We start from the raw sequence: 14,859 nt of genomic DNA on the forward strand, positions 1-14,859 counted from the left end.
AGACTGGGGAGATCAGCTCTAGCCAACTCATCCTTATGAGGTTCGGATAGGCCGAGACGAAAATGGTTACGGAGTGTAACATCATTCCACTCAGTCTCAATGACCCACCTCTGAAATTCCACTATGAAGTCCTCAACAGGTACTGTACCTTGTTTGAGATTCCTAATAGCATTTTCCGCAGTGAGTTGCTTGTTGAAGTCATCATAAAGCAAAGACTAGGACCCAGATTCACAGACACTTACGCCGACGTATCTTCTGATATGCCGCGTAAGTGCACGAATGCGCCGTCGTATCTCTGCGCCTAATTCTTAATAGAAGATATGCCTGAATTTTGGCCTCATCCGACCGACGTAAGTCTCCTACGCCGTCGTATCTTGGGCGCATATTTACGCTGCCCACAAGGGGCGCTTCCATTGATTTACGCATCGAATATGTAAATGAGCAAGATACGCTGATTAACGAACGTACTTACGCCCGTCACAGTAATCTACGCCGTTTACGTAAGGCGTACGTCTGGCGTAAAGTTAAACCACCATATAGGAGGCGCATCCCATGCAAAGGTATGGACGTCGACACAGCCGTCGTATTTTACGTTGTTTACGTAATCGTACGTGAATGGAGCTGGGCGTAGGCATTGAGCCGTCGTATCTTAGGGAGTATATGCGACGTGATTCTGAGCATGTGCACGTGCTTTGTGAATACTGTTCTTGCCTCACTGATTTACGTCGGCGTAGCGCATATGAGATGCGCTACGCCGGCCAAAAGATGCACCGCACTACAAGAATCCGGCTAATAGTTGACAAAAATTGAGGATATAAATTTAGGATTGGATCCTCTTTTTCTAGGTATGTATTTGCCCAAGCACGTGATTGTCCACGTAAATAGGATATGAGGTGTTAATTTCCCATTCCCTCTTTGCTGTATGTTATGAAAGAAAAGAGAGGATGTGTTCAGTTAATTAATTGTTTATGCATCTCTTGTGTAAAGATTAATGCCATTTCACAATGTTTTGTATAAATGGATGGAAAAAAAACAGGAAAAATAAAGAAATTATAAAAAAAGGATATGAGGGTAAACACCTTAATCCTGTCATTGGGGATGGTGCAAGGGCATAATTCAATCATTAATTTACATGCAATAATGAATTCTCTGTAGGTCTTTCTATCACCAGTAAAAGGTGCAGGTGGATTGACCGTAGGTTCAGGGGGAAAACGAGGCACATTTGGATTTTGCGAAACTAATTCTTGCAGTGTTTGATTCTCCAACTGCAGAGTTTGTACAGTCTGTACAAGTGCGTCTACCTTTTGAGAAAGGGCGACCACATGATTGGCAAGTTCCGCTGGGTTCATTTTTAAGGTTCTATTATTCTGTAAATGTGAATGGCAGTGAACCACAACTGCGGCAAGCAAGGATTTCAATGCACTTCTCTATGTGAAAATTCAGTATTGGACCCCAGGCGTCACTCCACGCTAACAGGAGTTTGGGGGTTCTCTACATCATCTCTCTCTCACATAAAGAAAGGCGCTGAGCTACTAAGGTTAGACGCATTACAACATGTGACCAGAGCTTAGCGTTTAAAATTATAGCATTTCTATATGCAAGTGATTATCAGTACGGGACCCCAGGCGTCACTCCACGCAAACAGGAGTTTGGGGGTTCTCTACATCATATCACTTAAACATATATAAATACATTAGGCCACTAAGGGAGTTGGTATGAAATACCATCAACCCTTAGCATAGAAAAGTTAGAGCGAACATGCTCAGCAAGTTAGGGCAAGGCCCATAAACAAATAACACTTATGTCAAGCACGTAGTAAATAGGAGTTGTAGTGACAACTAATAGTTGCATATGAGAGGCAAAGATAGCTCAGGTAATTTGAGAGTAGATGTCCCTTTAAGATGTTCCTTAGCAAACAGTCATAGGCACAACAGTCTATCCCAAGTAGTATGTTAATAGCTACAAGCCATTATAAATAACAGCAAGTGTTTTAGTTGGAATATATGTAGCAGATCTTTCTATAGTACTACAAGTGAAACAATTGCTACTTATCCGTTTGCAGGGTTTCAGTGTAGCAACAAGGGATTATGTAGTGTAGGGTGTCAGCAAGGAATTCCTCTTAGAGTGTCCGTAGCAACTACAGTGAGGTTGATAGCGCAGATGTAGGAATGGGATGGTTTCCAGCCTGGGACAGATGGTACCTGTAGTTCCTTGCAGCCAGGCCTGCTAGGCCGACAATAATAGAACAGTGTCTCTATGAACTGTGAAGGCCTTTAATAGACAGGGCAGGTGCAGTCCAAAACAGCCGTGATTCATGGCACACTTCGGCGTTCCAAACTGAAACGCATGCGGCGCCACGCGATGACGTCAGGAGCGCCTGTTACAATCTGTAAGCTGATTAAATAAAGTCCATAACTGGAAAGTAAGTACTGGTTAATAGCCCACGACATTTATTATAAAGTCTCCCTCATTTGGAGGGGTTGTTCCTCTTTAAAAAAAAAAGTCCCCCATTTCTCCTCAGTTGGCCTTCTTTTAGAGGTCTTGTTCATACTATATGTGGTGACCTGTGTTTTTCCTCACTGAATATAAATGCAGGCTGCTGGAACATTTTCTGTGTCCAGTTCACTACACAACACTGTAATGTGCGGTGCAGAAATTGTAGTATGTCTGAATGTTTCCGTAGCACACTAGAGGGCCCTGTATGTCCTTACCATGTACTTGTGTCCCCTCTTTTTCACCTCAGGAAGTTGGAGGGAATTCAGTACACTTATGCCATGTACACACGATCGGTTCGTCTGATAAAAACGGACCGTTTTCATCAGGATGAAACGATCGTGTGTGGGCCCCATCGTTTTTTTTCCCATCGGTGAAAAAAAATAGAACCTGTTTTAAATTTTTCTTATGGTTAAAAAAACGATAGAAAAAAACGATCGTCTGTGGGTAAATCCATCAGTCAAATATCCACGCATGCTCGGAAGCATTGAACCTTTATTTTTCTCAGCAAGTCGTTGTGTTTTACGTCACTTCGTTGGACACGATCGGATTTTTAACCGATGGTGTGTAGGCAAGACTGATGAAGGTCAGCTTCATCGGATATCTGATGAAAAAAATCCATCGGTCCGTTTTCATCAGACGAAGCGATCGTGTGTACAGGGCATTACAGGTTTTTAGAAATCATGTAAAACCAGCACATTATGAGATATCTGTGAGTTATTATCAAGAGATCTGATATATGTTCACAGAATTGTGACTTAAACATGTTTTCTTTTTTCCCCCCCCACATTCCAATGTCTGACATTTATGACACACTGATAAGCAATAATATGAATGTAGGTAGAAGTGTATGAAATGTGGCTTTAATATATGTAATCTCTAAACAGGAACATCTGATTGAGAATGAAGTGTCAATACTGCGCCAGGTTAAACATCCCAATATCATTATGCTCATAGAAGAGATGGACACGACAACAGAACTTTATCTGGTGATGGAATTAGTCAAAGTAAGAGGATTGTTCCAATTTCATTAATCATGTGTAAGCATTCTGCCGGGACTGTAATAAGATTAGAGGATAGTAAATTGGATGCCACAGTATATCCAATAATGGATTTTTGATATATCCGAGTAAGAGCACATTTGTTTAAACATTGCTCAGATTAAGCTTGAGCATTGCAAAACATAAATAATGTGGGCATATTTGGATGTAGTATTTGGGGTAAAATATACTTATCTTGGAACTACAAGAAATACCTGTGGAATACAGCATTATATATTAATTTAGCTTCTCTAAAAATGCATGGCCTATAGCCCATTGATCTATGCATGACTTAAAGTATTTGTATAAAGGTTTTTTCCTTTAATTACCTTTTAAGATAAAAACATGTAACAACTATATTATGTTATTAAATTTTGAAATTTTGCCGGTTCAGCAGGAACCGGTCGAATTTCGATCTGTGTGTACCCCTGTCTGTTCAGCAGAAGCTAAACATTAGACTGGCTTCCGTTGAAAAGTCCTGCTGGAAAAACAGCATTCTATCAGCTGCTGCAGCCAATCAGCTGCAACACTAATCTGTGTATTCTGACGGGGGGGGGATCCCTGCATCAACATCAACTGCATCAACATCAACTGCTGGTTGAACGCAAAAAAACTCTCTGTGTGTACCCAGCTTTAGAGATTACTGTTATGCTGAGTGGTTCAAGCATTCGTGGAGTACCATCCAGTAGACTCTTAGGCCTCGTACACACGACCGAGTTTCTCGGCAAAAACCAGCAAGAAACTTGCTGGGAGATATTTTTTTTGCCGAGGAAACCCGTCGTGTGTACATTTTCATCGAGGAAACTGTCGAGAAACTCGACGAGCCAAAAAGAAAGCATGTCCTCTATTTCCTTGACGGGAATGGAGAAAATTGGCTTGTCGAGTTTCTCAACGGCTTCACAAGGAACTCGACGAGCAAAACGATGTGTTTCGCCCGTCGAGTTTCTCGGTCGTGTGTACGAGGCCTGAGGGAAAGCATTGGGTGGCCATGCTATACAAGCAGTGTGCTGTTCCATTGTATTCCCGTTGTTCATCATTAAAGTCTGAAGATACTTGAACCTCAGAGTTTGGATATTGTTCCTAAAAATGGACAGGCATGGCAGGCGTGAGAAGAAAACAAAAAAAGTATTTTTGTCCTGTTTACCATCATCATTGAAAGTGAAAGTAAAAGAAAATCCCAAATTTTGTGTTGTTACTAGAAAAGTAATAGAGGGGAAATCTTCCAATGACACTAGTGACCTGGGGGCCTCCAAGAAATTACCTTAATATGCAGATATTTCCTCTTAGTTCCTGTCTGGCTATGGGACAGGAAGCGAAGGGAAATCTCCGCAGTGGGACACTGAAAAAATCCAACAGAGATTATAACCCTCCTTTGCTCTATCCAAAATGTAAAAAAAAAAAAAGGTTTTGTTCTAGTTTAAAGCCAAATTCCACCCATTTAAAAGTCAGCAGTTACAAAAAGTGTAGCTGCTGACTTTTATTAAACAAACGCTCACCTATCCCACGGTCCAGCGATGCAGGCACCCAAAGCCTCTCTCCTCTCCCCCTCCTCTCCGCATTGTAACTCTGGGCACCCGGTTGTGGCATCACCCCTGGGCGCGCACTGCGAATGCATGAGCCAGGCTGCGCGTTGTGAATGGCCAGGCAATCTTTTGGGACCTGTGACGTGTTCCAGAAGATTGCAGGGAGGGGGGAGAGGTGAACTTCTGCTCGGTGCCACAGGGCCAGGAGAGGAAGTGGGAGCTGGGAGCGAAAGTTAAATTTTTGGGTGGAGCTCCGCTTTAAATACATTGTACAATTTTATCACCCCTGCTGACTTTTTACTAATAATAATTGCATCATTTTGTTCTGTTTTTGGTTTAGCTTGGCTTAATGAAGTACATGTATGGCCTCACTGTAAATGGATTTGTGGTTTCGATGAGAATATACTGAAAAAGCGTTTCTCTGTACAAAAAAATTACAAAATTTGTACATTTTGTAACAATGTCGATTGACACAATCTTCCTCAAGGTTGATCTTACACATAATTGCAAATGCATTACCATTATTGTTTTATTTTAAGATACATATTTTTCCTGTTTCTAGGGTGGGGACTTGTTTGATGCAATCACATCTTCCACAAAGTATACAGAGAGGGATGCCAGTGCGATGGTATACAACCTTGCTAGTGCGATGGAGTATCTTCACAGCCTTAATATAGTCCACCGGGATATCAAACCTGAAAATCTCTTAGTAAGTGGCAATTGATGTATTCTGGCCTACAGTAACAGCATGGTGCTCAGTATAAAGCTGTGAAATCTTTTTCCCCTATCTGTGTTACTCTAAATAAACAGATGTGAAATTAGTAATTATACTTGCCATTCTACAGCATGTGTTCTTAAAATGTATGGTATTATTATTATTATTTTTTATATATATAAAATTGCAAAGATATCTACCTACATTTATGCAATATTAGTATAATAGAATGTGTTTATGAATCTGTTTATATTTTTTATTTTTATATACTGACAAAAATGTGCGTGTTCACTGAACAGACTGAAACGATAAATTCCTGGGAAAAAAACTGTGTGTTACAAATGTACCATACATTGTACAGAATTCTCCAGTCTTCTAAACTTAATATATAGCACAGTGTACGTAGTGCAACAGTATATGGTGTACCATTGATGGCAGTCAGCAGACAAATGTTCTGTTAATGAAGAAGTGCACTGTTACATTGCTGGCAGTAAGTGAGTAGTATAGCAGTCAATTTGTCAGTGCATGGGTGCAACAGTAGAGGAGGGTGTTGGTGAAGTGGAGGTCAGTGGAAAAAATGCATGTTGCAGTGACAGTGGAGACATATTCTGTGTGTGTGCCGCTTTATTGGAGTCGGTGTAGGGTGTGTGTGAGGGTGCATTGGGGGTCGTGGAAAATTACACAGGTCTGGTGGTGGTGTGTGATAGAATGGACAAATTCATAGGTAAAGTGCTGGCCATTGAAGAAATGCACAGATACAGTGGCCTGTGGATGCAGTGGCATTTAGTGAAAAAGTGTATATTGGTGCAGTGCAAGTCAATGTAGAAAAGCATAGGTGCATGGCGGAGTGTAGAGGTGTGCGGGTGTGGTGGCCATCGGTGGAAAAGCTCTTCCATGCATTCACAGTTAGTGGAGAAGTGCTTGACTGCAATGGCAGTATGTAGAGAAGAGCATTGGTGTAGTTCATATAGGGTTTGAGTTTTATATATATATATATATATATATATATATATATATATATATATATATAAAAGTGCAGAACCTTTTTTTGATATATATATATATATATATAACTTAGTTTAAAAGTAAAGAAACTTTTTGATGATCCCTCGTATATATGTTTATATAACTCAAACCCTAAGCCCTAGCTCATCTCTTAAGTACAGTTCATATATATACGTTTCCAGCAAGTATAGTATTGTATATAAAACAATAAATATTCAAGTACAAAAGATAACCTGAGAAAGATTTTCTGTTCCCTACTCTTTGGCCCCATACACACGACCGGTTTTCTCGGCAATTCAGCCAGAAACTCGATGGGAGACATATTCTGCCGAGAAAACCGGCACACTTTTCGCCGAGGAAACCGGCGAGGATCTCGTCGGGCCAAATAGAGAACATGTTCTCTATTTCCACGTTAGTCAATGGGAAAAGTTGGCTCGCCGAGATCCTCTGCGGCTTCACAAGGAACTCGACGAGCAAAACAATGTGTTTTGACCGTCGAGTTTCTCAGACGTGTGTACGGGGCCATTCCCAAACTACCAAAAAACTTTTGGCTATACACATACATACACTTTCATTATGAACCCAATCTCTAAATCTAATCTCAAACTTTAACATAGGCCTTAATCTAACCCCTAGCCCTTAATTTAGACTGACGTTTAGGGTCAGGGATTAACTCATTTTCTACACAAGCCATATTCTAATACTGACAACAATGTTGCAATTGACAATAACTGTGACACAAGTTCTACCTACTATGCTATTGCCAATAATACCACTGCTGAAAATGTCACATGTCTAAACAAAGGTTAGCTGTATGAACAACGAAGGCAATGAAATGTACAAAATTATTGGTGCATATATATATATATATATATATATATATATATATATATATATATATATATATATATATGAAATTGGAAAGAAACTGCGCTAAAATACTAGAAAAGAAAAAGGAGAGCTGCAACACAGTTACAGTCTATTCAATCCAAGATCTGCGATTACCATGTAAACAATAAGTACAAAAACAGAATGTGAGAAAAATATATATCGCGCTACCTCTAAACCATGTGAAACAAGTATTTAAATCGGGAGTTTACTGTGTTCAGTTCATGCAGAGGATTTTATGTATGACCAATAAAGATGGTAATTTTCAGCTAGAAGAAACACAAACGGAACAAAGGAATAAGGAAATAAAAGCAATAAATATATATATATATATATATATATATATATATATATATATATATGAGAAAAATATAAGTCGCGCTACCTCTAAACCATGTGAAACAAGTATTTAAATCACAAAACATTCAAAATAAACATAAGTGATATATGATGGTATATATAAGTCACTAATATACCAAAAAAAAGGAGGTTGATTGCCACTAGAGGGCACTATGTAGCACTCTCAAACCCCCCAATATCAGTAAACAGTGATGATATTAATAATAAACATCAAAATAGATTAAATCAGAATTATGCATTTAAATTAATCTTCTTAGAAAATAAAAAAAAAATAAAAAAATATTATGGCAAATAAAGTCCATAAATGTTTAACACATGAAATGCCAAACACCCGTGCTCTGTGCCAAATTCCAAAATTAGTTGAAAACGTGTCCAAAGAAAAGTGATGTATCCACCAAACTATGGATTGGCTCCTTACCAAATCGCCATGATCCCTTATGATGGGATCATGAAACAGCATATAATAGGTAGTCACTCCCAGTCATGCAGTTCAGACAGATACGATCCTTCTCATTGGGTCTCATCCACAAGTGATTGAAATTCACCAGCATCAATGCCTCCTCAGGAGATTTACAGCCTATATGGGGGGTCTTCTGAGACGGGAGAGGCTGAACCTGACCAGGATGGATGGTGGATGGAGAAAAAAAATATATATATAAATTAATTAATTAAAGGCGTCCGGAGTGACATTGTTTTTCTGTCCTCACTCCGGACGCCTTTAATTAAATAATTAATATATTTTTTTTCTCCATCCACCATCCATCCTGGTCAGGTTCAGCCTCTCCCGTCTCAGAAGACCCACCATATAGGCTGTAAATCTCCTGAGGAGGCATTGATGCTGGTGAATTTCAATCACTTGTGGATGAGACCCAATGAGAAGGATTGTATCTGTCTGAACTGCGTGACTGGGAGTGACTACCTATTATATGCTGTTCATGATCCCCTGTCATAAGGGATCATGGTGATTTGGTAAGGAGCCAAGCCATAGTTTGGTGGAGGATATATCACTTTTTTTTGGACACGTTTTCAACTAATTTTGGAATTTGGCACAGAGCACGGGTGTTTGGCATTTCATGTGTTAAACATTTATGGACTTTATTTGCTATAAATTAAATTTTGTTTTATTTAAATTTTCTAAGAAGATTAATTTAAATGCATAATTCTGATTTAATCTATTTTGATGTTTATTATTAATATCATCACTGTTTCACTGATATCGAGGGTTTTGAGAGTGCTACATAGTGCCCTCTAGTAGCAATCAACCTCCTTTTTTTTTGGTATATTAGTGACTTATATATACCATCATATATCACTTATGTTTATTTTGAATGTTTTGTGATTTAAACACTTGTTTCACATGGTTTAGAGGTAGCGCGACTTATATTTTTCTCATATATATATATATATATATATATATATATATATATATATATATATATATTTATTGCTTTTATTTCCTTATTCCTTTGTTCCGTTTGTGTTTCTTCTAGCTGAAAATTACCATCTTTATTGGTCATACATAAAATCCTCTGCATGAACTGAACACAGTAAACTCCCTATCCTGAACCAGAGCAGCAGGGTAGAATGATTGTAATGGGAAAAGCGGAGGCACTTTTAAAAAGTCAGATTAATGAGGTGGTATAATTATTGCACTATGTGTCCTAGCAATTCAATGCTGAACCTACAAAAGGCATTTACTATATTCTGAGTCATGCTGAACTAATCAAAACGATTGGTGACATGTACCATGTTGAGGTTGGACAATACAGTTATCCTGGCTTCTCTATCATTGGTGTGCTCTGCGCATTCACTGTACAGTAACACAGGTTGATGGAAGAGGTATCGGATATGGAAATCTTTGAACAAGTTTGAGGTTTTCCAGTCTTTGCGTGACCGGACACTAGATGTCTGATAAGCTTTGGCAGCATTTAAGTACTGAACTAAAGTGACAGTCTGTAAGAAGATAACTGGTTCTAAATTCCATTTTAGAATGGACTCTTTAATGGATTATTTCAAGAACAAGCTTGAATTGATACCACATGATTGGCATTTTAGAGGATATAATCAGGATTTTCTGAGCATCATTTAAATGATACTAAGCTGTCCAGCAGTGACCCTTTGAGGTAGTCCTCTTATCATAATCTTCTAATCGTCTCTCTCAAAGAAACTAGTTATAATGTTGGTAATCGGTTTTCTGTCTTTACACTTATATACAGACCTGATTAATTTAAACACATGAAAGAGAATACAAACATGTGAGCATGGAAAAGATTTTGCTTCTTATTTTCAATTCAGATTTATTGAAAAACGTTCGCAAGTAAGAATGTAATGCCAAACGTGTGTACACTAAAAGTGCTGAAGATATCAGTGCTGGTAGTTATAGTCAATCTTTCATTGTAGAAATTCTGTCATTGACACTAGCTATTTGTATATCATGAGCTTTTCAGTACTTGTAACTGAGTGACTTATCTGGAACATGTATACCATGGGTCTTCAAAATTTGTCCCTCCAGTTGTTCAGGAACTACAATTCCCATCATGCCTAGCCATGTCTGTGAATGTCAGATTTTTACAATGTCTCATGGGAAGTGTAGTTCCACCACAGCTGGAGGGCTGTAGTTTGAAGATCCCTGATGTATACAGTCAGTGAAGTCAAAACTTCAACTTTGATCCTTATATCATTTCATCAGTTCAGTCATGTCAAAATAGATAAAGTTTTTATCCGTTTTTCACCCGTGCTAATCAGTTTTCATCTGTTTTTCATCCGTGCTCATCTGTTTTTTTTACATACACTACCAATGAAAAAACAGATGAAAAATGGACCGTTTGTCTGTTTACATTCGATCCATTTTTTTTAATGGATTAAAAATAAGGCTTTCATCCGTTCAAAAAAACGGAAGTGGATGAAAACGGATGAAAATAGATGATCATCCGTTATCAGTCGTTTATCCATAGGAATGCATTGATGTCCGTTTTTCATCCATCAATGGTCCACATGTGTGAAAGGGGCCTAGGTGAGTGACTTGCACACAGCCAGTGAAATCAGAACCAGTAAGTACTGGGTCAAAGAGTTTTTAGAAAACCCAAAGGATGAACTTTACAGCCAAGAAACAAAAAGAAATTGGGAATAGGACTATACTTGATTTTGTTTTCAAAAGTTCACTTTAAAGTAGTTGTAAAGGCACAAGATTTTTTTCAGAGCAGCAGATAAGCTTGGTGCCCCCATAACAAGCTGCTTGCTGTTGGGGCACTCGGCAGGAGGAAGGAGTCAGGATCGTCGACATGGGACCCAGAGCAGGTAAGTATGACATGTTTGTTATTTTCTTTTATTTATATATACATATATATATATATATATACACATATATATATATATATATATATATATATATATACATATATATATATATATATATATATATATATATATATATATATATATATATATATATATAAGACTTTAATATCACTTTAAGCAAGGATTCAGTGGTATATTAGTATTTTTTCTTTAGCACCTAAATATTGCAGGAAGAACCACCACTTAACTTATGTTACATAGGTACATCATCTGGTTGGAAAAAGACACACAGTCCAACTGGTTCAACCAATAAAAAGGGGAAAACAAAACAAAACCATTTTTTTTACCCTCCTATATACACAATCCCATACCCACAGTTGATTCAGAGGAAGGCAAAAAGCACCAGCAAAGCATGATCCAATTTGCTCCAGCAGGGGGAAAAAATCCTTCCTGATCCCTGAAGAGGCAACCTAGAGGCACCAATCTGTGGTTTTTAATAATAACTTTTTCTGACCAGTGTTCATTGAAGCTTTAACAGTGACTGTTATGCCCTGTACACACGATCGATTCATCTGATGAAAAAGAACCGATGGATTTTTGTCATCAGATATCCGATGAAGCTGACTTCATCAGTCTTGCCTACACACCATCGGTTAAAAATCCAATCGTGCTGAGAAAAATTACGTTTAATGCTTTGGGGCATGCGTCGACTTGATTCTGAGCATGCGTGGATTTTTGACCGATGGATTTCCCCACAGACGATTGTTTTTTTCTATCGTTTTTTTAACCATGCGGAAATTTTAAAACAGGTTCTATTTTTTTTCACCGATGGGAAAAAAACTCATGGGGCCCACACACGCTCGGTTCGTCCGATGAAAACGGTCCATCAGTCCGTTTTCATCAGACAAACCGATCGTGTGTACAGGGTATTATGCCTTGTACACACGATCGGAATTTCTGATGAAAAAAGTCATACGGAATTTTTTCGTCGGATATTCTGTCTGTGTGGAACTCCGACGGAGAAAAAACCACGCCTGCTCAGAATCAAGTCGACGCATGCTCGGAAGCATTGAACTCCATTTTTCTCAGCTCGTCGTAGTGTTTTATGTCACCACGTTTTGGACGGTCGGATTTTATCCCATCAGAACATCCATTTGTGTGTACAGGATCTATGTCAGTGTGACAGTGAGGACAGAGTACTATGAACACATTCAGATTCCTGGTTCATTGCTGCAGCAATAATCAAAGTCTTTACAGTCTTTACATTACCTGAGAGAGCTTTAAAAAGTGTATTACAGTCCCAAATCCTGGCTGTAATGACATGAAAGCAGGATGTTTATTTTTACCACTACTTGTGCTAAGTCTAATTGAGAGGCGCACACACTAATCTAAGAGTAATAACAATGTTTAAATGCAGTTATATAATTAGATAATGTTTTCTATTCCAGGTTTGTGAATATCACGACAAAACCAAATCTCTAAAGCTTGGAGACTTTGGCCTGGCCACTGTAGTGGATGGTCCCCTGTACACTGTGTGTGGTACACCAACATATGTCGCTCCAGAAATAATTGCAGAAACCGGGTGAGATCTCTAACATACTGCCTGAATGTTTGCTATTTTTTTATTGCTAAAAAGAAAATTGGTAATGAATGGAATAAAGGGAATTCTATGTTGTTTTAATAGATACTACGCATCATCACCCACATAACTAGGTGTTGCTTTTTTCATCTCCAGGTATGGATTGAAAGTTGACATATGGGCAGCTGGAGTTATCACATATATCTTACTTTGTGGATTCCCACCTTTCCGCAGGTAATATCTTTTATATGAGAAAAACATGAAGCATTTTGACTTGTACACAAATTGTTCAAATGAATTGGCAAATATTCTAATTCAAAGTCAATCTGGTCATTCAGCGGGCTGAGCATAAAAAACAAAACGATTTTCCTATCCACACATTTGAGGTGGATGGGGGAATCCTCTCCACTGCACTATTGTATTCTGACAGCTGGGAGACTCTACTCGCACGCTGTCAGAATGCATAGATCAGTGCTGCAGGAATTGCCTAAGTTTGATCAATGTATAGCCAGTTTAACTCTCCAGGCAAAAAATTAAGCACTTAGGGCCAGATTCACAAAAGAGATACGACGGCGTATCTCCTGATACGCCGTCGTATCTCTGTGTTACGGCCGTCCATAGAATCAGTTACGCATAGCTAGCCCTAAGATCCGACAGGTGTAATTGAATTACACTGTCGGATCTTAAGGATGCAATTCTAGGCCGGCCGCTAGGTGGCGAGGCCATTGCGGTCGGCGTAGAATATGCAAATGAATAGTTACGGCGATTCCCGAACGTCCGCGCTGCCCGTCGATCTAACTTTACGTCGTTTCCGTTGAGTTACGCCGCGTAAAATTAGGGCTGAGCCCTAGTTGTCCTAAGCCATGTTAAGTATGGCCGTCGTTCCCACGTCGAAATTTAAAAAACAACGTCGTTTGCGTAAGTCGTCCGTGAATGGCGCTGGACGCCATTTACGTTAATGTCTAAACAAATTACGTCCATGCGACGTCATTTAGCGCAATGCACGATGGGTAATTTACCCGACAGAGCATGCGCAGTACGTTCGGCGCGGGAACGCGCCTAATTTAAATGGTGCCCGCCCCATTTGAATTGGGCAGGCTTGCGCCGAGCGCATTTACGTTACACCGCCGCAAGTTTACAGGTAAGAGTTCTGAGAATCAGGCACTTACGCTGTAAACCTGCGGCGGTGTAGCATAAATCACATATGTTACGCTGCCATGGAGCAACGTAATTCTATGTGAATCTGGCCCTAAGTTGTTTACAGGGAGCGCCCAGAGGCGATTAAGTTTGCATGTGTTGCGCTTTACAAGTTTCTCACTCACTCACTCGCAACCTCCCAGCAAAGTATTTTGATTGCTGTAGGGCTTCAGCTCATTCAGTCAGTTTGTCAATAACCTGTTGTTTCTAATACACATCTGCTTCTGATGCTTGAACACCCTCACCGCTGTTTCCTACACAATCCGGGGCGGGTTTAAAAAGTGCCAGTGCTAATAAGACCTTTAGGCCTCATGTACACTGCTGCTGGTAAACAGACTTTTAGGAGCAGTTGGGCATTTTTTTCAACTGCTCTTGAACTCTCCTCTATGTTATCTTAGGGCCCTTTCACACGGGGCGGATCAGTAATGATCCGCCTCCCTGTGTCCGTAAGCTCAGCAGGGATCGCTCAGCAGGGATCGCTCCGTATATCCCTGCTGAGCCAGCGGCTGACAGGGCGGTCCCGCACACTGTGCAGGGACCGCCCTGTCTTTTCTCCGCTCTCCCCTATGGGGGGATCGGATGAACAAGCACCGTGTGTCCGTGTTCATCTGATCCGATCCGCAAACGGAAGAAAAAATAGGACATTCTTCCGTCTGCAAAATCCGATCTTTGCGGAGGCGGGTGATTACGGGTGTCAGCGGATGTTCATCCGCTGACACCCGAAATCACATAGGGATCAATGTATGTCCCTTTTTCATCCAC

At 39.7% G+C, this 14,859-nt stretch overlaps 1 protein-coding gene across 5 annotated transcripts in view; it reads left to right on the forward strand.

Moving 5' to 3' along the window:
- DCLK2 (doublecortin like kinase 2) overlaps window positions 1–14,859 on the forward strand; it is a 162,507-nt gene that overhangs the window by 131,118 nt on the left and 16,530 nt on the right. For all 5 annotated transcript variants that reach the window (XR_005744612.1, XR_005744618.1, XM_040331885.1 and 2 more), the window contains 4 exons: window positions 3,381–3,500; window positions 5,619–5,765; window positions 12,770–12,903; window positions 13,057–13,134. Coding sequence is in view for 3 of the 5 variants with exons in the window: in XM_040331885.1 (XP_040187819.1) it covers window positions 3,381–3,500; window positions 5,619–5,765; window positions 12,770–12,903; window positions 13,057–13,134 (479 nt within the window). In the remaining 2 variants the exon portion in view is untranslated. The remainder of the gene's footprint in view (window positions 1–3,380; window positions 3,501–5,618; window positions 5,766–12,769; window positions 12,904–13,056; window positions 13,135–14,859) is intronic.

Source organism: Rana temporaria, chromosome 1 (genome assembly GCF_905171775.1).
Source record: "Rana temporaria chromosome 1, aRanTem1.1, whole genome shotgun sequence".
Taxonomy (NCBI): domain Eukaryota; kingdom Metazoa; phylum Chordata; class Amphibia; order Anura; family Ranidae; genus Rana; species Rana temporaria.